Genomic DNA, 23513 nt, shown 5'->3' with positions numbered 1-23513 from the left:
CCTTTGTTACAATTGTGGTGTCTGCAAATGTACCTTATGCAATTGTCCTTTCTGTAAAAGTTGAAAAGCCTAAAATGCTGCTGTTCTTGCTAGATAAGTAATTAGATTTTGAAATTGTAACCCTCATTTGAAGGGCTGCTTCTGTAGTGTTCCTTTTCAGTATTTTATTCTGATAGTGGATTCGCAGGTACGTAAGTCTGACTACAGGTCTTATGCCTAATGCATAAGCTAGGATTTTACCGACTGCTTGTTTATGAATGGAAGTTTTCTTGATGCAGAGTTGCTGGTTAATGCACTGCTAAACAAATGATAGTGTCTTGAAAGGTTAATTCTAGGAGAGAATTTTAAACAATTAGAGTCAATTCCCTGGAAGAGGGAGGCATAGCTCTGAGGCCATAATCCGAAAAGGAAATCTATGCAATTTAAATAAGAATCTAGGTATAAGACACAGAAGGTCGTGAACATCAGTAATGCTCAGTGAATTATTTAGGATGGTATGGGAAATAAAAAGATTATAGAGATAAGAAGTAGAACTAGAGGTTGAAATGTGTCTACATCAGCAAGTCATTTGGTGCATTAGAAGCAGATCAATAGCTTGAAGCAATCGGTGCTGAGTCCCCAGTATGCGTGCAGGTTTTCTGTTGGTCTGGATTTAGTGTGAGCCCCTGGACTGCAAGCACTGACTCCATGTGACCGGCAGCTTTCCAAAGCCCTGCGATTGTTTCAGATCTGATGTGTTGAGTGCTTTTGGTGTGAACCTGCAGTGGAGCTTCCGCTGTGTTTCCTCCAAAAGAAATTTAGTTCATGAGCTCCGAAGCTGTTCTGCAAACCGCACTAACGGCCAAAAAAAGGGATGGTTGTAGGAGTTACTTCAAAACTGCAGCTTTGCTGAAAACTAGAATATGAGTATAGGGCGTAGCAATGTCATCTGGCTGTGGAACCTTTTGTAAAAATACATCATCTTATCCTCTGATAGAGAAGCAGAGATCCCTCTCTCTTAAAGTAGAAGTTATCAAAATGAACTATATTGGGTTAAATCCATTTTCTTTGAAGTTGATGGTAAAGCTTCAACTGATGTAAATGGGAGTAGAATTAGGCCATCACTGATCACTTAAGGGAAATCAAAATCTAGGCTAGAGAAAAGGCAAAGATCAACTCTGCACAGATACAGAAATAGTTTCTGTGTGTTACTTCACGGATGACTCCTTTGTGCTTTAGTGTGAGTCGGAGGGCTCGTTTCTAGGGCAAATGTCACTTACTGTTCTTCAGACTTCATGACAACTTGTGAGTTGGAAGGAGATACCTTCCAGTGGTGCTGAGATACTAAGTAGCTTAAGTGAAAGTGAACTGAGAGACTTCAGAAAATCGATACATCAGCAATATCACTCTATTTCTTTACTGTGCCATCTGTGATAACAGTGTTCAGACCTTTACAGGATGATGCCTGCTGTAATCTGTGTATCCGTTTTTTCAGGTACTGTGAATAGTGATGTCAGTGCAAAGAAACCTGTGTTTTGCTCATCACTCCTATGGTGCTGAGGACTTTTAACTCCATTTCTGTCACTGATTTGCTCCTTATTCGCTTTTCTTATGTTGTGTTTGGACAGAGTCTTTCTAATCTGTTCTGGAATAGCAGACAAGCGTATATCACTGAAGTAAAAGAAAATAGGCTATTTAAGAGGTTTGCTCTATCTGTTTGCTCGGATTTCGTTCTGGTTTGTGAAATGTCTTATGCAATAGAAATATAGCTCTGGTTATAATGTGACTCTGGGGAAAAAAAAAATCTGTCAAAAGGGATGACAAATCCACCAGTTTTTCTTGTGCAATTAAAATGGCAACTTATCTTGGCGTGATTTGTGGTTTTTCCTTTCAAACTGGTGAGCTATTTTGAAAAGCAAAAGCTCGCGTCTTTAGGTCCTCTGGCTTCTGTGCATCTCTGATTTGGGTGCTTCTTTGTACTGATTTAACCCTGGGGATGTTTTAATCATAAGAGAATAAGCGCTTTGCAATTCCGGCATGACTTCCTGCCTGCTCTGAACCGCATCCTCAATTCTATTAATCTGACTGTTGCCTATTTAAGTGTCGTACTACATCTTGAGTGACACTGGGGTAAACAGATTCAGCAATAAGCTGTTGTTCCGGTGTGCTTGCAAGTGGCAGATCAGGTCAGCCAGAGAAACAGCTGAACAGGAGCATACACACAGATTTTCCTGTGTCATTGCCTTTCGACTGTGATGGAACGGAGGAGCCAGGATACGCCACAGTGCCACAGGAATGGTTTTCAGGCTGTTCAAATGAGCTGTACGTGCTTTTGGCAGTCATAGGAAGACACTGGGGACCTGCAGCTTCAAAAAATGGTTAAATAAGTTGAGATGATAGATGTATATAGTCACTACTTGTCTAATTTTTTCAAGGTCACTGTTACAGAAATAGAAATGGGTCTGTTCTCTCATTGTATTTCCACAGGTGCAGACTCTCAAGTGCTAAAAATCAGTTTTGACAATGGGAATGTACGTATTTTTTTGAAATGGTCAAGACAAACATCAGGTTATTAAGGAACATATCTGAGGAAGTATTTTCTGCTCATTTTCAAGGGAGACCAAACAATACACACACGAATGTATGTGAATAAGGCTATGTTTATTTAAAATGCTCACCTGTAAGAACTTTACATTGATTTACACAGAGGGCACCTTGTTTAAATAAGCTGTAGGAAGAGGTGGTATCTCTTTAGTCCACAACCTGGCTGAGCTGCTCACTGAGATCAAGAGGGGACTGGATGTGAATTTTGTGGTGGTATGTGGGTAAGGTGCGTGCAAATCAGAGGCATGGGTTATATTTTGATTAATTTTGCTTAATTTTCGAAGATAAGCTTGTATTTTTATTTTTAGGGGTTGCATTCGAGCACGCAAAGATTGTCGTTGGTGGATTGACAACAATTTCCTTTCAATATTCTGGACATGGTGCCGGGGAGTACTGTTTCTGTAAAATATATCTTTTTAAAAACAGATTCAGAGGTTGCTTAAATTTATTAGAAGTGTAGTAATTTTGAGTCTCTGATGCGTGAATTATTTCAGGTGGGTCCATGAAATGTAACTGAGAAAAACAAGTCTGTTGCCAGCATGTATGAATTTTCTTCTCATGGAAATGCACAGGGGCTGATTACTATGGAAACGTTGCAAATAACTGCATTACGTTCCATTTTTTGTTCACTTGCAGATTGCAGATATTAAGTCAGTGCAGGGGTTTTGAGTCCAACAGTGCTCGAAGATTAATCATCTTTGGGAAATCTCAGTGTTTAAGACTTGATTGTGTTAAATTGGACACCTTGTACACAACATGCTACATACCTGATTAATAATGTTACTGATTCTGGCTGTTACAGACACGTTCAGCACTGGCATGGATCTTTGCAGAACTTGTGACAAAATAGGGGTTATTCCCTTTTTACCACTTCTACCTGTAGAGGAAGAGATTTAGTTTTATTGGTTCATTTGTGAATGTATCCACGTCTCTAAGGATGCGCTGCATTTCTCTTAGAATCCTTGTCAAGCATTTGTGGACCTGGTGTCAGATTAAGTGACTTGGCTTTCTAATAAATCTCTGATGGTCATTCATGATGGATGAATTTCAGAAGTTTAGTTGTGATGTGAAGAATTCAGAGACTTTACCGAACCCATTTTGGTTTAGGAGTGGGAATCAAAATATTGTAGTAGCTGACTGGTTTTTCTGTGACCACGTTTGCCCCTGGAAGAATTAAGAGCCAACCAAATCAATAAAGCAATATGCTGTGGTTCTAGATGTACGTTAAAAAGCAGGAGTTGTCAAATCTATTTTAGCATTTTTGGGGGTAATTCTTCCACATGTCTCAAGCTGCTTCTTCCAAAAATTCCCTTTTAGGCATTTATAGGAAATGAATACAAGACTTGATTTAATTAAAAAAAAAAATACTTTATAGTCAAAACCAGAATATTCTGTGTTGGATCGCTTTTTGAGAGGTATAATCAACAGAGATTACATTATTTTTTTTCCAGAAACTTAATTTAGGTGAAGAAAAAATATGCTAAAAATATGCTAAATTTCTTATGATCTCAATATCCCCAGAGTAGTTCTACTTGTAAGAACAGTTATTGGTTTTAATTTTCAGATCTGCTTGGAATCTGAAGTTCAAGGTGTTATTTCTGGCAAATGCATAATTAATAGCACTTAAACTGCTTTATGCAGAATGTTTCAATTTGAAATTGTTAATGGTGCAGGAGTTAAATTGTTGGAAGTCATTACACTCCCTCCAAACCCTTCCCCATCACTCCTGCCACCCTCAAACCCAGTTTTGGGCTCTTCAAAAGTAGCCATGGAGTTTGTGAAGGACTGTAGGATTTGTAGTGTTTCACAAAGTGCTAGTGCCTATAGGCTGCTGATGTGGGAAACTCTGTGGGAACATAACAAGTTTGAGTTCAGTCCCCTATTCGTTTTATTGCACTTGAGAACTGAGCAGAAGTCTCTCAGCTGTCTAGAAAATATTATAATTAGTAGTCTATAGAATTAATTTTCACACTTTCTTTTGCTGACCATTAAATATGTGGTGGATTTGGGTTTTTTTTCCTACAAAGTAGAACAGTTTCCACTTGCGAGACTAAAATCACAGCGTTACACTCTGCCTGTTCAGGTTGAGACATCAGTTGGGGAGTCAAAGAGTATTTTCCCCCCACCGCTGGCCATTATTAGCATTGCTGGCAGAAAGGAGCAGCAGGGAATGTGGAAAGCCCCCCTTTGGTAGCATCCTGGATTTATGCTAAGCTAAAATTGCTGGGTAATTGCCGACAAACAGTGCGGTTTGACTGAGCAATGTAAAAACTAGGATGCTTATCTACCAGGCAGGTAATACTGAGAAAGGCAGCGCTGCGGAAGAGGCCGTGCTGCCACTTTTCTGACACCTGTTGGATGGATGGGTGGGAAGTTAAATTACCAAAAAAGAAAAGGAGTAGGTTTTTCCTTACTTCCCCAGATAGACTCACTATTTATCTTGCAGAATATATACAGGGTCAACAAATTTTATATTTAAGTTTAATAATAATATAGTTCTCCATTACTCAGTGCATATTTACAACTGAAAAAATGCATGTGAAGAAAGGCAAATGGATGTAATGCTAACACTATGCAAAAGTGACAAATTAATTACCAGTTGTTTTATACCAAACGTGTAGTTAAAAAAATAAAATAAAGAAAATTCAAGGTCTTAGTCCAACATCCAGAAATCTGGCATCTGTTCTGTAGTTTGTGAATACATGGTGGTCATATTCCAAAATGGAAGATTTCCCTGAGAATGCTTGCTACGGGCCTCTTATAAAAATACCTTTTCAACTCAATTGTCTCTGCTTATCCCCATCACTGTGGTTAAGAGATGAGGAGGGAGTTGTTCCCAAAACAGACAAGTAATTTGCTGGAAATAGATTTTAGATCAACACGTTTGATTGCAAGGAGAAATCAAGCTGAGCTAGTGTGCTTTGTGCAACACAGGTCTATGTGCTCTGCAGAGACATGGTTAAAATCAGCAAACAATCATGCTTGGGAGCAGCTGAGGCATCCAGATGGTCTCAGTTTATCCCTCATTAAAACACATTTCAGTGTTCCAATCTTTAGATAAAGATAGGCTTGAATAGCTGTGGCAAGGCCCATATCCTAAAAGAAAGGTCACGAGCATTTAGACAGTTACAGAAAATACATCTGAAAGCAGTGTGGTGCCCTGGTTATATCCCAGTTTGCACACTAAAACCAGGCAGTCTGCAAACTGGGGACTGTGTCCTTTGCCTGTTGGGCACTGCTCTAACAGGACATCGGGCTGAAGTTACTGACTGTTTGCTTTTCTGCAGGAATCAGGGCTCTCTGATTTCAATGACAGGTGGCTTGATAGGACTTCATGTTACTGGTTTAATTTCTTGCAGGTGAAAGCAGCACTACAGTATGTGATAAAAGTGAGTGCTGCAGCATGTGTCCTTTGTACTAATCATATTGACACTAGACCCAAGAGGGTGCTTGGGAGCAATTCTGTCTGTACCTTCTCCTTCTGCCGTTACTTGCAGGAGGCAGCAGAAGCAAAGCAGCTGGAACAGTGCAGTCCCCGTGTCAGATGGCCACGGAGTGCCATGGTACTCATCTCTCATCTTCCATCTTCCCTCATTTGCTGGGGAATTAATGAGGACCCCAGTTGTGCTGAAATCTGAGTATCTGCTGAAGGGCTTTGCTGGATGGGAGTCTATGTATCTTGCAGCTAATTATGTCATTAATTAATCTATTATCTATTGATGACTGGCAAGAGAATTGCTACGAATAATTCAGAATCTATGTGAAAATTCTTAAAGTATTTATTTCCTCTATTTTGATAACTCCTTATTACTGCTGTGTAGCCATGATAAATCCTTGCATAGAGTTACGGTTAAGGAATTCTTAGAGAAATTTCCTATTTCTCACTTGTTCTCTTGGTTTCTTTTTTTTCCCCAAATATGCAGCTGACTAATATAGTTAAGAGATGCAGAGTGGGAAGATTAATCTCTCTTCCCCCTTGCAGCTCCTAAAGAAGCTACAGCTTTGTAGTTTCAAGAGAGAACATTTTATTTTTAAGTTGCTATTAATAGAACAGAAAATTAAAAGCTCATCATAGTTAGGATGAGATCCCGATTGCACTTGACAAGGAAGAAGATATTTAATAAAAGTACCAGGCATGATGATGGCTTTAAAATAAATCTGTGTGTTAATAGCTAAATTATGAGGCGATAATCTGATGGTCTATTTAACAATGAGTTTGTAGGAGGATTTTTAGGCTGACCGCCTAGATCATGTATGGTTGTTAGTATGTCCTGTCCTACTGCTTATATTTTTTGGCTAATTGTATGATTTCAAGGTTGGGCAGCAACATTCGACATAGCTGTGATCACTTTTTATCCATCAATTGATGTCTGCTGCTGTTTTATCAGCTTATTTTTCTGAGCCACCAGCTAGGATAATGTGCTTGAGGGAAAATTATACCCTACATCAGTGGTTTTGTTACAGCATGTTGTACATTATTGGTAATTTGAATGCACCCAGATAAAAATAGAAAGGTTAAGTAGTTTTCCAAATGTTGCTGCTGTGAAGCAGAAAGAGTAGTGTCTGTACCATATACATTTTTGAGGGAAGAGGGATTATTTTTTTTTCTCCCTTTCAGAAACGCTTGCTAAAATGGATGCTTTCCTTAAAGCTAAATGTGGAGAACAGTTTGCTTTTGAGATTTCTCTTCCCAAACTATTTTGATTCTTTCTGATGCATTTTTAGGATTAGTGAGCCTGGTAAGTGTCAGCTTTTGTATTGATATGCATGTCCAGAAAGTGCCTTCCCATGGGACAGGTAGTGTGGGGTTTTGCCAATTAGGAGCTGCAATCAGATTGTCATTTGCAACCAGCTCCTCGCTCTGTCAGCTCTGATGCGGTAGGTTTCGTTTGCTCTTTATTTTTGTTTCAGTGATGTTAAACGTTTCTGACCTTTCTCAGATTTTTCAGTAGAAAGGAGCAGTGCCGTTTTTGTGGCTGGTATGCAGTGCATATCTATGATTTCTGTAGAACTGTAGTGTGTGATTTTGTTTCTGAAACATCTTCATGATTTTCTCTATATGAGGATAATCTGTGCAGAGAGCATCTTGCAAAAATTTTATATGTTGATAGAGTTGACTGATATACATATACTTTTAATCCTTTGTGAATGTCCTATTTAAAATCGCTGCAGAACATCACTGTATGTCTTTCAGCTAATGCCCACTGAGATTTAAAACCTCCTTTTTGGCTGCTCTCTTTCTTAAGAGTGACCTTGGCTGACAGTTTCCATTGTACAACTGAGTCCTGCGGGGCGTTTTTTTTTCCTCTCTTATCCTTTCACATGGATTTACGTGGTGCTGATTTATCTCTCCAGTAGCTCTGCTTCTATTTCACTGCGGTTAAGATGTTTGGCGTTATAAATCACTGTGGAGAACATATGTTTAGATTTGATTTTCTTATAGATCAAAAATTTCTTGGTAGATGTTTGATTCTGTCTTATACGGATGCTTCCCTTTCTTCTCCCTGATTAAAGAGAACAATAAACACATGTGGTTTGCATGGCAGGTGATAGAAATGAGCCAGTTAACAACCTGCCCTGCGAGCGAGGAGAGAGGTGGGGGACAGAGCAGGTGGTTGTTCACTCTCTTCCAGCTCCACAGTCTGTGCTCTTGAAAACCTGGTAATTGTTGTTTTAATCACAATATATTGTTCTAACTTTGCGTTACCTGCAACATCTGCACATGGTGAAGGCTGAGGACATTTGCATTTGAAGCTGGAATTCAAAACTACAAAGTTTGGATCTCTGTTCAGTAGCAGACAGGTAATCTCACCTTTTTAAACAGAAATTTTATAAAGCTGGGCATTTTGCTGGGACTGCAAAAATTATTTGTGTGGATTTTTAAAAATACATGGTTTTGAAGAAAGATAGCTGTTGTTTGCTACATAAAATTTCCATAAAATGTAGCAAAGCTAAAGGATTTTTTCTTTCTGTTGTTTGCATAATTATGCACTGAGTTCAGTGGCATAAAGGAGATTTAAACTGACGTGAAGCTTTATAGTAACTTAATTCTAATATGTATGTTGGTGGTGTTAAAATACTGGTAGCTTCATTTTTCAGTAATTTACAGCCTCTTAATGTTTGATTTTAAATTAGTTATACTTTCCCAGGCTGCTTTTGAATTCTGAGGTATATGTGAGTATGTTTAAGCATGCAGCAGGACGGACTTGGGTTTTATATAGCTAGTTAATTCATCTCAAGAGGTAGGTAAGGCAGTTATATGATTTATTTTCAAATAATTCATGGAACTTAGTGGTATTAACAAAACAGAATAAAGAATGCAATGGTATTTTTGGCATTGTAGTAGGAATCGCTTTGTTTTTTTCTTATCAATTATTTTTTTTTTTAAATGGTGGGAATTGATCTGGTGAGTCAGAGGGAAGTGAAAAACTCTTACTGAAAATCAAGATGATGAAGATCAGGCTCTGGCCAGTGTGGAACGGGCATTTTCTCCTCTGCAGAGGAGCGGGGGGTACCTGGTGCTGGGAGATGAATGGTGATTGAGCGATGTGCAAAACGGGCGTCTGACGTCAGGAGATGCAGAGGTTGCTCTGGGTACGTGGGGAAACTAGAGACACAGAAGTACAGGATTCTGCTCTTGGCCGTGGGTGTGAGGAGCAGCCACAAAGCTGTATGGATTGCTTACCTGGAGGTGGCTGATGGAACCCAAGAGGGAGCAGGATGAATTAAAGAACAACCTGAGCTGAAGAGAGAAAGCTTTTATAAAACTCGTGCGGATTTTACAGGTCTGCGTGGTGCTGCTGGGAAGCAGCGGTGTCATGTTTGAGAGATTTCCAGTCGGAGCAGAGCACTGGGTCTATCTGTGACTGGTACCTGCTGGATTGATGTGTCCTGCTCCGTGGGGTGTGTTGTCTGAGAACAGCTATTTGCTTAAAAATCCTGCATAACAAAATTAAAAGATTCAGGATGGCTGCTGTCCTTGCACTGTGCATAACCATTTTGTGATTCTATCCAGGCAAATTGAAAATGGTCTCTTGCCTTGTAACATGCAGGCAACCACAACAACAAAATACATCTTTGATCATCCTTATAGCACCAAAAGCAGCTGTTAATTATAATTCGGTCTCTTTGCTCTCATTTTAGAGAACTGCACCCCATCTCAAGAACAAAATAGCTTAATCTTATGTAGAAATTCTGGTTTGGCTTTAAAGAAAAATAAAAAAGTTCTTACTGTTAAAAGGAAAACATTTCTTTGCAGAAAAATAGATTACAGCATGCAGTTTTCTTTTACAGCCATTATAGGAGTAGTGTATATGAATAATGTGTGTGTTACAATTCTGCTCCTATATATTTCTATTCACTCATTAACAATTTTGTTTTGTTTTAACAACCATATGATTTTCTTTCATATTTTGTGTTCTTCTGGTTTCATTATTCTGCTTATAGTTGTTTTGCATGGAAGCTGGATTTTCTGAATCTCATTAACAACAAACGGTACTGCACTAAAAGCTTCAATATTAGTTTCATTGGCTTTTTATCTTTAATAAGATGCCTCTGATAGTGCAACCAAGGGGGCAGAAGAGCAGGCTGCAAATGCAGACTGCAAGGGGAAAATTGTTTAGGGTGCTGGGGCTTTGGGTGGGTTTTTTCTTGTTTTCTGTTTCTCGTGGAGCTCTGTATCATGCTCCAGCATTTCAGCTGCTGAACAGTCCTGTGCCAACTGCTGCCCCACAGTAGCGATGTCCGACTTCAGCTGCCGCTGTGTTTTCCTGTACTCCCCGCTGGCTGCCCCTCTTGCTACTGAAGGATTTTTTTTTCTCAACTAACCTCTGCTCTCAGTTTTGAGCTTCTTGTAGGTAAAAGACAGTATTGTATGTACAAGACTGAAACAGCCTATTTTTGGCTAAATGCAGTGCTCTGATTACATTTTGGTATGGCCATGCTGTGGCTCTCCTGTCTTTTGGATAAAGGTCTGTTAATATGCTCTCATTTTCTTGTTTTAAAGAGTGACATGGCCAACAGTAAACTGGTCCTTTTTTACTGCTGATGTTTGGTTGATTTATGTAGAGTCATTGAGTAATTTTGGTTGGAATACGGCCTCGAGATCATCAAGTACCACCATAACCTCACTCTGGCACTAAACCATGTCCTCAAGAACGTGATCTGTACTGTTCCGTGACCTTCCCCCAGCACTGAGGTCAGATTGACAGGCCTGTAATTCCTGGATCTTCCTGCCAGCCCTTCTTCTAGATGGGCATCACATTTGCCAACTTCCAGTCAACTCGGTCGTCCCCAGTCAGCCAGGACTGCTGGTAAATAATTGAAAGTGGCTTGGTGAGCACCTGATATGATAGATGCTGGTGTGATAGCTGCTGATATGATAGGTGCTGGCAGAAGAACAGAAAATCCAGCATAGCAGGTCCATTGTTCAGTGGAGAGGGTGGGTGTTCTTTTCTCTGGATGGTTTCCTTTGGGTTGCCATGTAGAATTTTGTATTCCTTTCTTCGGGGTGTGTGTCAACTCTGGTCATACTATAGTAGTTTGGAACTAGATGTTCAAATAAGAAAGGTCTTTTATATGAAAAATGTCTGGATTTCATCTTGTCTATGAATCATATGCATTGCAAAGTAGTTCTAGAAGAAACTATTCCTTTCAAGAAGCACTAACTTTCATCAGGTACAAAGCCCGTGTTTGCTGACATAGGTTCAGTTTTTATTCTGGTTTCATCAGTGCAGTTTGAGCTGCTGTACAGAAATGCCAGTTGACCAAGCAAGATTCGGTTTGGGCCAAACCTGCAGAGTTCAGAACAGGACACAACCCAGCGCGTGTTGCTGCAGCCGACCAGTGATAGATTTCCTCAGTTTTTATTCTGTTATCCTATAGATCCATACTACGGTAGACATGATACCTGTCAACTTTTTAGTAAAAATAGTCCGTCAGAAGTGTATTTCACGTTAATGAGCGCTCTTCCTCTGTGCTTCCATGGAAGTACAGATTTGCTCTTCTTGATTGCATCTATAGCAGGAAAAGGCCTCCATTTACCTGTGGCTTCTTTAAAAAATAATATAATTCTCCTTTCCTTTGAGTATTTGAAACTACTGTTCAACAAAATTCTAAGCAGTACTGAAAGTATTTCTGCTTACTGTGTAAGAACTCTCAGAACAATGAGCGGGTTGATGCAGCCCGAGATAGATGTTGGTCGGGCAGATGTGCGCTGGCAGATGAATGGCGCGATGCGTTTTTGGAGCTTGGTGTTCCCAAATTTACAGGTTAAAGAAGGGTTGCAGGTAAAAATTGTAGCTTATTGATTAAAAGGCTGATAGATGGGTCAGACATAGATAAGATTTGCTTCATTATTCTCAGATTTTAAGATTAAAAGTTTCTGTAAAGCATTGTTAAAAAAAAATCTGAGAAAGGAAGATAAAATGAGGTTAAGATATGTGTATTTATGAGAAGAAAGGGCAGATTCTACCATAGCATTAAAATTGTGGGTTAATCTTGAAGTTTGAAGATTATTTAGAGAGGTCAGTTAATATTTCTATAATGAAATTATTAGTAATGGACTAGGTGAAGGAAAAAAAAAAAAAAAAAAAAGAAAAAAAGAAGCCAAACTCAGTGTCCCTTCCAAACAGAGACTGAAAAAGATATCCAGAATTTTTGGTGGTGTGGGGTAGAGTGAGACTGTCAGCTGCATTTAATCTGTCTCTATCAGGCTGAAGATCCCGTATGTTGTAAGGAGCTAGATAACCTATTTCCTTTAAGATGTTCTGGAGAATTTGGTGATTAAAATGAGATATAATCAGATACCAGGCACATAGACTGTAAAAGCACAGATTTCTCAAAATCCCTTGAAATTGCGTGCTTCAAACTGCCATCTTCTCAGTGGCAAAGGTCATGTTGTAATTCAAATTCTAGATTTAAGAAGTCTGGTGATATATAAAATGCATGAATGAAGGACAGATGTAGAATGCCTTGTCTTTTTAGTGTTTGTTTCAGTAATTTGCTTTCAATGAAGCAAAGCAAACATCTGAATTGAGTCTGAGTGTGGACTCTTTTTTAATTATTTAAAAAGATTTTTCATCCTTATCCTGCAGTTTGATATTGTAATGGACTTTAGCACAGCATTAAGTTTTGGCGGGAAAAAGAAAAAAGGGCACTTCAGCCCAATTGAGGAAATGTTTAAAATTTTGTCCTGAAGACTGTGCAGATGAGCTTATACCTGATCAGTAGATCTCTCTACGTCCCTGGATAAAACCTCTCCTGTGTGTTTTCTGCCAAAGAAAAGCTCCACCTGCCTCCCCCAGCTCCGCAACTGATGCGATAATCTGTGCTGGACCCTGGCTCTGTGCTGGGATATGTTCCTCACCTGAGCAGCTATTACTTTTACAACATTTAACTGAGATTTTCTTTTTTTCTTTTCCCTAATTGTACTTTATTTAATGATATCTGAAGTCTGAATATCCTTAGCTTTTTTCCAGATGTGTTTTCAATTACATTGATAACATAGCTTGGAAGTTGGCCTTCCTTGGAACAACTGTGCTGTGGTACTCGCTGCAGAAAATCAATGCAACTACACGTGAAAACATAAATTTCCTAAAGCTTATATAGGTGTAGAATGGGTCTTTGTTTGGTGCCAGAAGTACAACCCCAAAGAGTAAGAATATGTGTTGTGTAGGAAGGCAGTGAATAAAAGAAATCCAATAACTGCTTTTCAGTGTTCAGTTTAGAGTAGTGGGAAAATAAATAGCTAATGAAAAATAACCTTTCATTTTATCACTGAAAGCAAAACAAAATAAATTCATGTTAGTACCAGCAAGAAATGAGAGAGGGCTCTTAAAACTTGTGGCTAGTACAGACTTTATGAGAGAAATGTCTTTGCCTGGGAGGTGAGTTGTTGGGCAGCAGCTGCAGTGCCGTGTGGGGCTGTGGGCACGGAGGCCCAGCCAAGGCGGGAACGCTTCGTACCACACACGAGCGCTCAGTGATGAGCCACAATAAACGTGATGCGGTTTCTTATTGCAGTCTGTCTGCTAACAGCATTCATAGAGTGAAATTGTGGCGTCGGAGAAGGTAGGATTTCATCTGCAGGACCTGATCCAGTCCCCTAGAAGTCATGATAGAGTCATTTCGTTGACTGTAGTGAGACTGAATTGATTCTTTTAATAGTATTTTTGTTTTCCTGTCAGGAGTTCGTTTGGCTTTGCTGTAACCATTTACATGAGTAATGGTGGAAAATGAGCTCTGTATCAAATCATAGACTGAATAACTGTCCACTGTAACAGGGCACTGGAGGCAGGTTTATTTCACAATTGTTTTAAGTTTCCTTTACTGCTACAGAATGGAAAAAAAAAATCAACAAATTGGTGGAAAAGTTTGATACAGTTTGTTAGAAGTCCTATGTAAATAGGCTTATTATAAGGGAAATTAATAGTATTTTGTGCCCTTCTAATAAAGATTCACTTTGTGACAGTGCCTTTTTTGCCTTCAGATAATCAACAGTATCTTAGAGGAGGCATGGAATAGTTTTTCTTTAGCCTACCTGATAGCAAAACTGGCTCAAGCAGTCCCGGCTGCCTGGAGCTGTGCGTTTGTGCTGACAGGACTGAAACAGTTGTTGCTTTAGGGGCTATCATAGTTGTCTGTGATTTTAAAAAACAAAACCCCACAACTTTTAATTTTGTAATATTTTTAAAATAATGCCTTAACTTGATTGTCTTTATGTCATCATATGATCAGGGAAAATATATTTCTCTCTTAGAACAACAGCTGAAGGAAGCATAGGAAGCGTCGTAGATTAAATTCTATTATTTTGTAGATGGAGTGTACGAAAGTCTCATTCTTGTGTGCTCATCATGAATGAATTATGTCCAATTTACCTTAATGCAACTTGATATTCAGTAAGAAACGTAGTGACGAAGTCAGGAATATTTTCAGTCAACATTAAGCTATGAAGTTCAGTTTCTCTTTTTTTAACTGTTTGGCTTCTTGGTATTAACCCAAAATTTCACACTTTTGAAGGTGCCAACCTGCTTTTATTCAAATGGTGTTTTTCCTTAGTTTCTTCTTCATCTTGTGCATTCCTGATAATTAAATTTCCCAGTCAGTGTTTGTTCTAAGAGAGTCTATGTTTGAGCATCTCACATCTGGTTGTCTTCACTGGCTGCTCAGCTACACAATCCTGTTCTCGCTCTGGTCCACACCGATTATATTCACAAATGGATGGATGTTTTGTCTTTGACGTGAGAAGAACAGGAAATTGTAAAAGGTGGCACAACTGGGCCACACTTGATTTTGCTCATCTGGAGACTTCTACAGAGCAGGTTATGGTTTTCTTTCTCAACTGTTTTTACCTTGCAAAGGGCTGCCACGAGTTTTTCATCCTTTGCAATATGTTGTCAGCCTGTTGCTGCCCACGCCTGCCATCAGAACTTGAGGAATCGTGTTCTCAAAAAAAACCTTCTCAGATGATTTCACTCAGACTCAAGGGAAAATTCCCTTAAATTTGCTTCCAGTCCTGTTTTATCAAGCACTGGTATCTCTAGTGCCATTAATATGGATAAATCTGGTTAAATACCTACTACTTGCTAAAATGTGACTCTTCCAGTGCTGTTTCCCCCCTTAATTTGGGTGTTCTCTATAGGTCCCAGTGGACCAGCTAGCATTATATCCACAGCCAAGTAATAATCCAAGTGGGACAGTAATGCCGCATGCAAAAGAGTGGCACTGCTAATTTCCTTAGGTTAATTTGGGGGCACCAGATCTGCGTGCCTTCCGCCCAGGTGCAAGATGAGAGAATAATAATGGGGCTTTGCTGTCTCTGCCCTGGCTGAGCCTCTGCCAGGACATTAAGAAGCGATTACCTTTTCAACCTTCTTCCTGTACTGCAAGCAGTTCCTTCATCATCAGATTTTGAGACCAGAGCTAGCATAATCTTAGATGACTATTTAGAGAAAACAGTCAAGTTATTAATATATTCTCCCCCCCCATTTTTTTTTATTTTGAGTTGTCATGAATCCATTATTTGTCCAGACCTTTCAGGACTGTAAAATACAGGTCTTGCAATTCTGAACTGGCAAAATCCTGTTTGTTACCTTGCTACTGATTTTTCAGCCAGTAGAAGTACAAATGAAATCAAATGTCTGAATACTTGGTAAGATATCTACTGAGAAATCATTGTAACACACTGTGGAAATATTTACAAGCTTCCAAGATGAGACTTTTCCTGATTAGGGAAATCAAAGAATAGTTTTCCCAGCAGGCCTGCAGTTAGCTTATCCAAATTGCTTCTGTTTTATTTGGCATACATTTCCTTCAAGGAGCTAGAAGATGAAAAATATTTGACTTGGTCTCTACAGGAATGGAAGTCTGTTCCCCAAGACACAGCTACTCTGGAAGAAAAAGAACAAGCAACAAATAATGTGAATATGTAATGTGTTTGTACAACAAAAATCTGTGACTTCTTTGGCAAACAAAATCCCAGACCAAGGTGAAGACTTATATTCTGCTTTTTAGTGAGAAAAATAAGGACAGTCTTTTACTCAGGTTTTCTAGCGTGTGAAGTATTTTCCTACCTGCAGTGAATCCAGATGAGCTATTATTTTGTCTTTTTATCCACAGCATACTGTTGTTTTCAAACTGTACCTTGTGAAATTTTTTACCCAAATTTCTTGTTTGTATAGCTTGCTTCAGAAGCATTGCTGAGAATAAATAAAAAGAAATAACCTTTATTGAAAGCTGCCACTTTTGTCTGGAAGAAGAGTGTAACATTGTGTGTGAAATTAGGTTTTCAGTTACGAGAGATTTTTATTTCTCTGTTGCCGACCATGTCTGTGGAAGACTGGTTTCCCTACAAATTGTCATAGGGAATAGTGAGACCAAAGATACATAATTGAGGAGGAGGTGATGGTGTGCTAGAATGGTGTCAAAAGCTGGGCTTCAGCATTTGAGGGTGGTGGCTCGTTGTGCCCTGGGAGGCATTTGGTTACAAATTGAACACTCCGTAGATGATGGTCTTTGGATTGAAAGAGATTGAGTGAACCTTGAGTTGAGAAATTTTGGCCTGGGGGCCCTGAAGGGGACCCATTGCTCCTCTTACAAGAAAGGGGGAAGTCCTTGATGTCTCTGGCTAGTTCCTACCCCTGCACAATGCACCTTCTGCTGCTGGACCTCGTGGCTTGCCCAACCTTGTTCCCTTTGCCTGCTGGAGATGTTATTCCCCAGGTATCTCAGACAGTAGTGGTGGGATTGGTTTAAAATGCCATCAGATATCTTTTGTCAGCTAGTTGTGCAGACTTGCCCTATGAAGCAGGTACCCCTAGCTTGAAATTCAGGTCACCTGATTTAGACATCCGTGATAGAGATCATTCCTGTGCCTGTTTCTCTTCAGAAAGTGTCTGGATCTGCAGCTCCTGTGAGACCAGAGAGCAGCTGTGTTGTGGATCAAGGCAGAGCTGAATGGAATCCTGAATAATGTCAGTCATCCATTTTGATTTGAAAAGGGACAATTATCTCCTGCTTTTTTTTTTTTTTTTTTTTTTTTAAATCAGGGTTTCTTGGTAGTTGACCTATCTTGGAAATATCAGTGATTTGGTTTATTTTGTAAAATACTCTCTCTAACCTGCTCCCCCCCCAAAAAAAAAGAAAAAAAAGAAACAGCAAACAACCCCCCCACACACCAAAACTTAGTGCAATTACTTGTAGAGGAGACTACATTTCACCCACTTGTAGTAATTTGTAGTAATTTGGTTTGTTTTGGAGATGGAAAGCCTGTAACCTGACTGATGGGACAATATTGCCATATGCCAGTCTCAAGTTTTCTATTCCTCAGCTCTTTTAGAAGGAATATTAACCACTTGGGAAGAGTGAGGTGGTCAGTCATGCTGACCTGGTATCCTCTCTGGCAAGGTTCCTGGACTTTTCATAAAAGAGATTCAGAGATGGAATGAAGCCTGCATATCTTGTTCCGTGGGGTTGGAGAGATGCCTTATCAGTGGATAATGTTAGTTGTGCTTTTTACTTGTGGTATTTTACCATCTGCCTTTCAGAAAGGTGAGATGATGTTTTCCTGGTGCTGTAACATTAGGTGAATCATGAAGAGCACAAACTCTGAGTCATTTGATTTTAAAGCACCGAAGGAAGTGTAAACTTCGTATTTGTTATTTATTGATTAACATTTAATTGAAGGTGAAATTAAAAATTAAGCAGGCAAGTGACTCAAACATGCTAAAAAGCACCAACACTGTCTTGCTGTGGCTGACAAATGACAATGAATTTCTAAGAAGAGAAGTAAATACATTCGTGTGTAGTGATGGCACAGTGAGTCAAAAGAGAAGCTTTGATTGAGCGTAGTGGACACATCCCACAGAAAAATAACGTAGGTAATGTCTTTGATACTGCGTTTAGTATCCTTTGCATCACTAGTGAAATCAGTAGATGGTTCTCCTCGGAAAACACTAATAGTTGTCTTTTCACTGTGGTGTTATGGAAAAGTTTAAGAACAATTTTATTTGATTAGAAGAATGTTTTAAAAGGCCTCAGGACCAGCAAATCCTTGTAAATTCTCTGATAGGTAAGTGGTGTATTTTTTAACATCACAGCTGTTTTAGATACCCAGTGTTGAACATCTTGAAGTTTACTTATCTTAGGAATAGATTCTTTTTTGCCCACTGGAAGTAAATAGCGTTCTGTCATTTTATCTATTCAATATTATTAACGATGCCTCATTTTTCACAGCATTTTTCTGGATATTCTTTTTCCTGATCACATCTGAATCTGCTTTTAGATGTGGCTGTCAGCAAAAGCTTATCATAGATGGAACCAGAAAGAGTCTGAAATGCTGATTTTTAGGAAGACAGGGCATATTACCAGTGGAAGTGGTGATCTGGTGCCTCTTGGGATGAAATCTGTTTTACTGGACATTTGTGACATTTTTATCCTGCATTTTTTTTGAAAGAAGTTTACAGGCTGATGTTATTTCTATTCAGAATAGCAGTCCATCCTGTCTAAAAACAGATTAAGCAGTAAGTGGGTAATGTCTTTCCTGCATGCTATACACAAGGAATTATCTAGAAAAGAGTTGATACGGTGAACGCTGTCCAGCACACAAGCGTGGAAAGTTGCGTGGTGTTGACAGAGCAAAGTGTCTCCTTCTTGGCTATTGCTTGGCAAAGGAAGGTGCTTTTTAATTACTACTTCTGGTTTCTCTTTATTGCTCACTGTAAGTGGCATTTTGTGCTGAAATTCTTCTCCTGTTGTGAAATTGAAAAGCAGTATGTGAAATCAAGGTTGGCAGAAGTTCTTAGAACTAGAATATGTCAGTAAGCAGGGTGGGTAGAAGCAGCATGTAGCGATTGACTGCTATTTTAATTAGTCCGTAATATTATTTTTTCCTTCCCTCCACAGAAACCAAATTAATGTTGAGTTTTTATCTGTAAATGAGAAGGCCGATAGACGTTCAGAAGGGTGCATTAGACAACTCCAAAGCAGATAAGGTCACTGCGGACAAAGAGGAATTAACACAGACAGCGGGCCTGAGCTTCCTCACGTGCAGAGCAATAGCAATGCCTTAAGATATCAGTAGAACTACCAAGCTTACATGTTATGTTGACTGTATGCGGGAAGGAGATTAGTATTGTTGCACAGCTATAAAAGTAGGACTTGAAACACTTTGAGGTCCTCTTTATGTGTGTACCCATTTCCACTGCCTGTTGCTGTACCTAGACAGTTCAAAATACGCACTTTGCCGGGTTTGTCAATCATTAGGCTGATGGTATGCTCTTTTAAAGATCTTTTTTATTATGAGTAACTATTCTGAGACCAATAGATTAGATAGTGCACACACACACTAGCCTGTATGAGGCAAAAAAGAAACCTTTACTGTCTGTCAAAACTCTGGTTTCAGCAGTATTTAAACCAACATCATTAGAATATGGGGAGGTGAAACAGGTCTTAAAGGCTGGTTTTAGCAAGCAATCAGCTGTCTCCCCCCAAAAAGAAGGCGGTGTGTGTGTGTGTGTGTGTGTGCTGGCTCCATGCTGGCAGGTGTTGAGGTGTGTTGTGAAGCTGTGTGGGCTGTGGCTTAGGCTGGGCCAGCCAAGGCACACAAGTGTCCTGTCTCTTTTCTGGGATGTGCTGACTTTCACAGAAGGCAAGGCTGCAAGATGTGATGTATTTAATTGTATTCTGAATTTGTAACGGTGGCTTTAGTTTTTCCACCAGTTTTGTTGTCATTGCACTGAAAACCAGTTTTGCTTTAACCCATTATGAAAACTAGTAGTGTTTAACTAATTTTTGTTACCTTGTAGCCTTTATGAGAGAGTCTTTGTTCTTGTCAGATGAAAGATTGATGTGGCTGTATGAACGAGCGCACATACTGGAGGTGCATCTAGCATGCTGGATCACTTACTTATTAATATTCATGAGCCATCTCAATTAGCGGGTGCTCTGGGCACTTGATTAAAGTAAGCAACACTGCTATTGGTGCTTTAGCTGTAGAGAGTTTTATCTAAGAAAGAGCTGGTGTTATCCTTGCTGCTGATGCTCGCTCTGCCTACCTGCAGCGTTCTCCAGGACGTCTGCACAGGGTTTCTGCAGAGCTTTTCTTAAACGACAAGTCAAACTGTGTGATAATTTGAAATCACCTTTGGTAAAGCTCACTCTTGTAATGAGGCCTTTCTGTTTGTTCTCAAGGTTCAGAGGAAGAAATGACCATGTAGATTCTACAGCTTGGGTGCAGCAGAATGGGAAGTGGTGAATGGAGTGGAGCTGGTCTGCAGCCTTGAGAGCAGCTGTTCTGCGGACCACTCGTCAGTCAGGGACACCTTGCATGCCAGAGGCATCCTCCACATTTGTCGCCGGGCACACACTGGATTCTTTTTAATTTCTTAGGTTGGAATTCAAGATTCCTTCCATTTTTAAAGAGTTTTAAGATTGTATCAACAATAACGAGTGGAGCAATATAATCGGCAACCATGGGTGACATGACAAATAGCGATTTTTATTCCAAGAACCAAAGAAATGAGGCCAACCATGCAGGAGAGTTTGGGTGCACGCTGCAAGAACTGCGCTCCCTCATGGAACTTCGAGGAACAGAAGCAGTAGTAAAAATTAAAGAGACTTATGGGGAAACAGAGGGGCTCTGCAGACGTCTGAAGACATCACCAACAGAAGGTAAGTGTATTTCCCTTTAGTTGAATCAGGGGATTTTGCATAAGTTTCAAACCTGAACACAATTCTTATGGCGCTGCCATTATTCCCAACAATAATAAACCAAAAGAAATGTCTTTAGAGAAATAAGATAAAAAATGTCTAGCTGGAGGTAAAGCTAGCATGAAAATGAGAGGTGCTGTTTATTCAACCAGCTAAATGCATTTATTTCTCCTTAAAAGGCAGACAAATAAATCAGCACATGTTTTATTGGAATATAAAGAGACTTTAACATGTATGCTCTTGGAGGTAAGAAGGTGCATACTAATTGCTTCAGGAGAATTTCTAGATCTTTAGACGTCTTGAGAACACAAAATGACTTTTTGAGATAAACCTTGTTACTTTGTAGATTGATTTGGAAAATACATAGTTGTGGTTACTAATCGTGACTTACTGTATTACCATAGAAAGTTTCACTTGAATTGCCAACATATGACTATCAATGTTTTTATTAGTTGGGCTTCTTTTGTATGTATAAACTCCTTGCTTTCTTATGTTAAATAATACCAATCATACCTTCTCCATATCTATTCTTCTAAGTGGTTTTGGAGTTCCCTACCCAATCATCAGTCATTAGTCTAGTTTTCAACACTCATCCCAAATATCTCCTCATAAAACTTTGACAGTGGTGGGATGTTTCCCTCTCCTCACACAATTTTCCTCTTCACCAATTCTTTCTCTTTCAAAGCAGGTAAAATTTAATTCTAAGATTTTTTTTTCTTCACTGTTTTTTCATTTCCAAGGAATATTAACACTTTTGGAAATTATTCAGTCTTTGAGCCTATAATATTTATTTTGTCTTGTAAAGGAGCCAAGATGTTAATTTTAAGTTTTCTTTTTCAAGAAGATAGAAGTTTTGGCTTTATTCCATTCTCTCCTTTCTTAAATTAATCATTTAGTTACCTCCTCTGTATAAATGCTTGGAAGTCTTGAATTATTGGTGTAAGCATAAACACGCCAATTGTACTGTCACATAGTGTGATATTATAAATTGCACTAATTGAAGAGTCCCAAAGGAGCAGCTATCAATGCCTAGACTTCAAGTGAATTCTTCATCGTCCTACCCTTGATTGTATACAGTCTCAGTATTGTTTAAACATTATAAACTCTAAAGCTGTGAACAGCACCTTTTCAGCCAAGGATTATTAAGCTGTATTAAAACAAGCAGCAAACTCCAATAGTGCTTCAGCATTCCTGTGCAGTCATGTATTCTAGAGTAACTAGTGGCAAATGGAACATTTTGTAATGGATCTTTCCCATTTACTAGTCTTGCCCAAATAGCTGATGCTTCTGACGGGACCTCTTTTCCTATCTGGAGATCGTTCCCAGTAGGAGTGCTGAGGAAAATGAGCCGCTGGCCCTTGTCTGGGGTTTCCAGCTGTCCGTCTGGCTTTTGGAGAGCAGCCTGGTAGCTGTTGCACATGAGAGAATCAGCTCCTCAGAGAATATGCAGCGATTCTGACATATCCATGACACATCTGGGGAATTCCAGACAGAAGTACAGGATCTCTACATTTACCTGACAAAATAAACACTGATTTATAAATATGCTCCCAGGGATTCAGCATCTTAAACATCCCTCTGCAGTTTATACAATGTCAAAGCTGAAGTCTCAGTCTGGGTGAGCCGAGATCACTTCGGTGACTTCAGTAAAGTTTTGCCAACTCATTCTGGTGGTTACCCGGTCAATGTGAACTTCAAAGAGAATGTTAATTGCATTATCTGTTCAGTTTGTGACATCAGGGAAACTTAATTCCTCATATCGGAACAGAGCGTATGGTCCAGCTAGTGTGGCATGCTGACTCCAGCAGTAATCTATATCTGATACTTCAGATAAGGTAACTTTCCTCTGAGCCTGACGTGCGCTTCATCACTTGTGCATTAGGGAAAAACATTTCCAGCTTCAAATAGCAATCAACATAGCCTTGGAACGAAGGCTCTGCTGGATTTTAGTCTTAAGTTAGATCACATGATAGGAATTCCCAGTCACACTAAGTTTTCATCTTATTTGTAAGTGTTTTGCTTGGAAAAATAATTTCAGGAGAGAATCTCTCTGAAATGTGTCAAACTCAGAAATTTACATTTGAGAGAAAGTTTCCATAAGAAAAAAATTTAAAGGCTTCTGTCAAACATAAGCATCAGTTTAGACTGAAGTCCCTAGCCATTGTTTTTCTTGTATCCAAGCTCAGCAAATAAAGTTAAAATACAGTGAAGAGGATATTCTTGAAGACATGACTATTCTTAGAAGAAAGAAACATAAGAGTTTCGTACGCGGAAATGAAATTATAATATTAAGTAGACGTGGTTTACAAATAAAATATTGAGATGTGTAGCGGAGGCTCCCTTGAAGTTTTATCTCTTGGTATTTGCAGCAAACTGTGGATTCCCCATGGGATAAGTTTATGAAATCCCATAATTTGCCACTATGCCTGAAAATCAGTTTTCCAACCAACCTCTTGTTTTGGTTAAGCACAGTTAAGTGAACTTCCACTATTGGAGTGCTGCACATTCTATACAGTTTTATGCGGAATAACAGAATAAGCATTACTGCAAGGCACTTATTCTTTCAATAAAGGAAATAAAGTCTTGCTGAGCAATAGTCCTAAGTATATATGAAAAAACAGCAAAAAGATCTTGACTGTAGAATTTGGTTCTTCTCAGGCCTGTAAGCTCTTCCAAAATTTATTTTCATAAAGTCTTTGTCATATTGTTGGGTTATGGCTTAA

At 39.2% G+C, this 23513-nt stretch overlaps 1 protein-coding gene across 27 annotated transcripts in view; it reads left to right on the top strand.

The window, feature by feature from the left end:
• Positions 1 to 23513, top strand: part of ATP2B2 (ATPase plasma membrane Ca2+ transporting 2) — a 388530-nt gene that overhangs the window by 200289 nt on the left and 164728 nt on the right. For 26 of the 27 annotated variants that reach the window (XM_065074475.1, XM_065074474.1, XM_065074486.1 and 23 more), the window contains one exon: positions 20272 to 20751. In XM_065074475.1, coding sequence (XP_064930547.1) covers positions 20553 to 20751 — 199 coding nt within the window. In that variant the 5' untranslated portion in view covers positions 20272 to 20552. Of the gene's footprint in view, positions 1 to 8319; positions 8386 to 20271; positions 20752 to 23513 lie in introns of those variants that run through there. The other variant, XM_065074489.1, reaches the window with a different exon arrangement.

This window comes from Columba livia, chromosome 10 (assembly GCF_036013475.1).
Source record: "Columba livia isolate bColLiv1 breed racing homer chromosome 10, bColLiv1.pat.W.v2, whole genome shotgun sequence".
Taxonomy (NCBI): domain Eukaryota; kingdom Metazoa; phylum Chordata; class Aves; order Columbiformes; family Columbidae; genus Columba; species Columba livia.
Note: the sequence above shows the minus strand (reverse complement) of the source record. Positions and strands in the feature narration are given on the sequence as shown.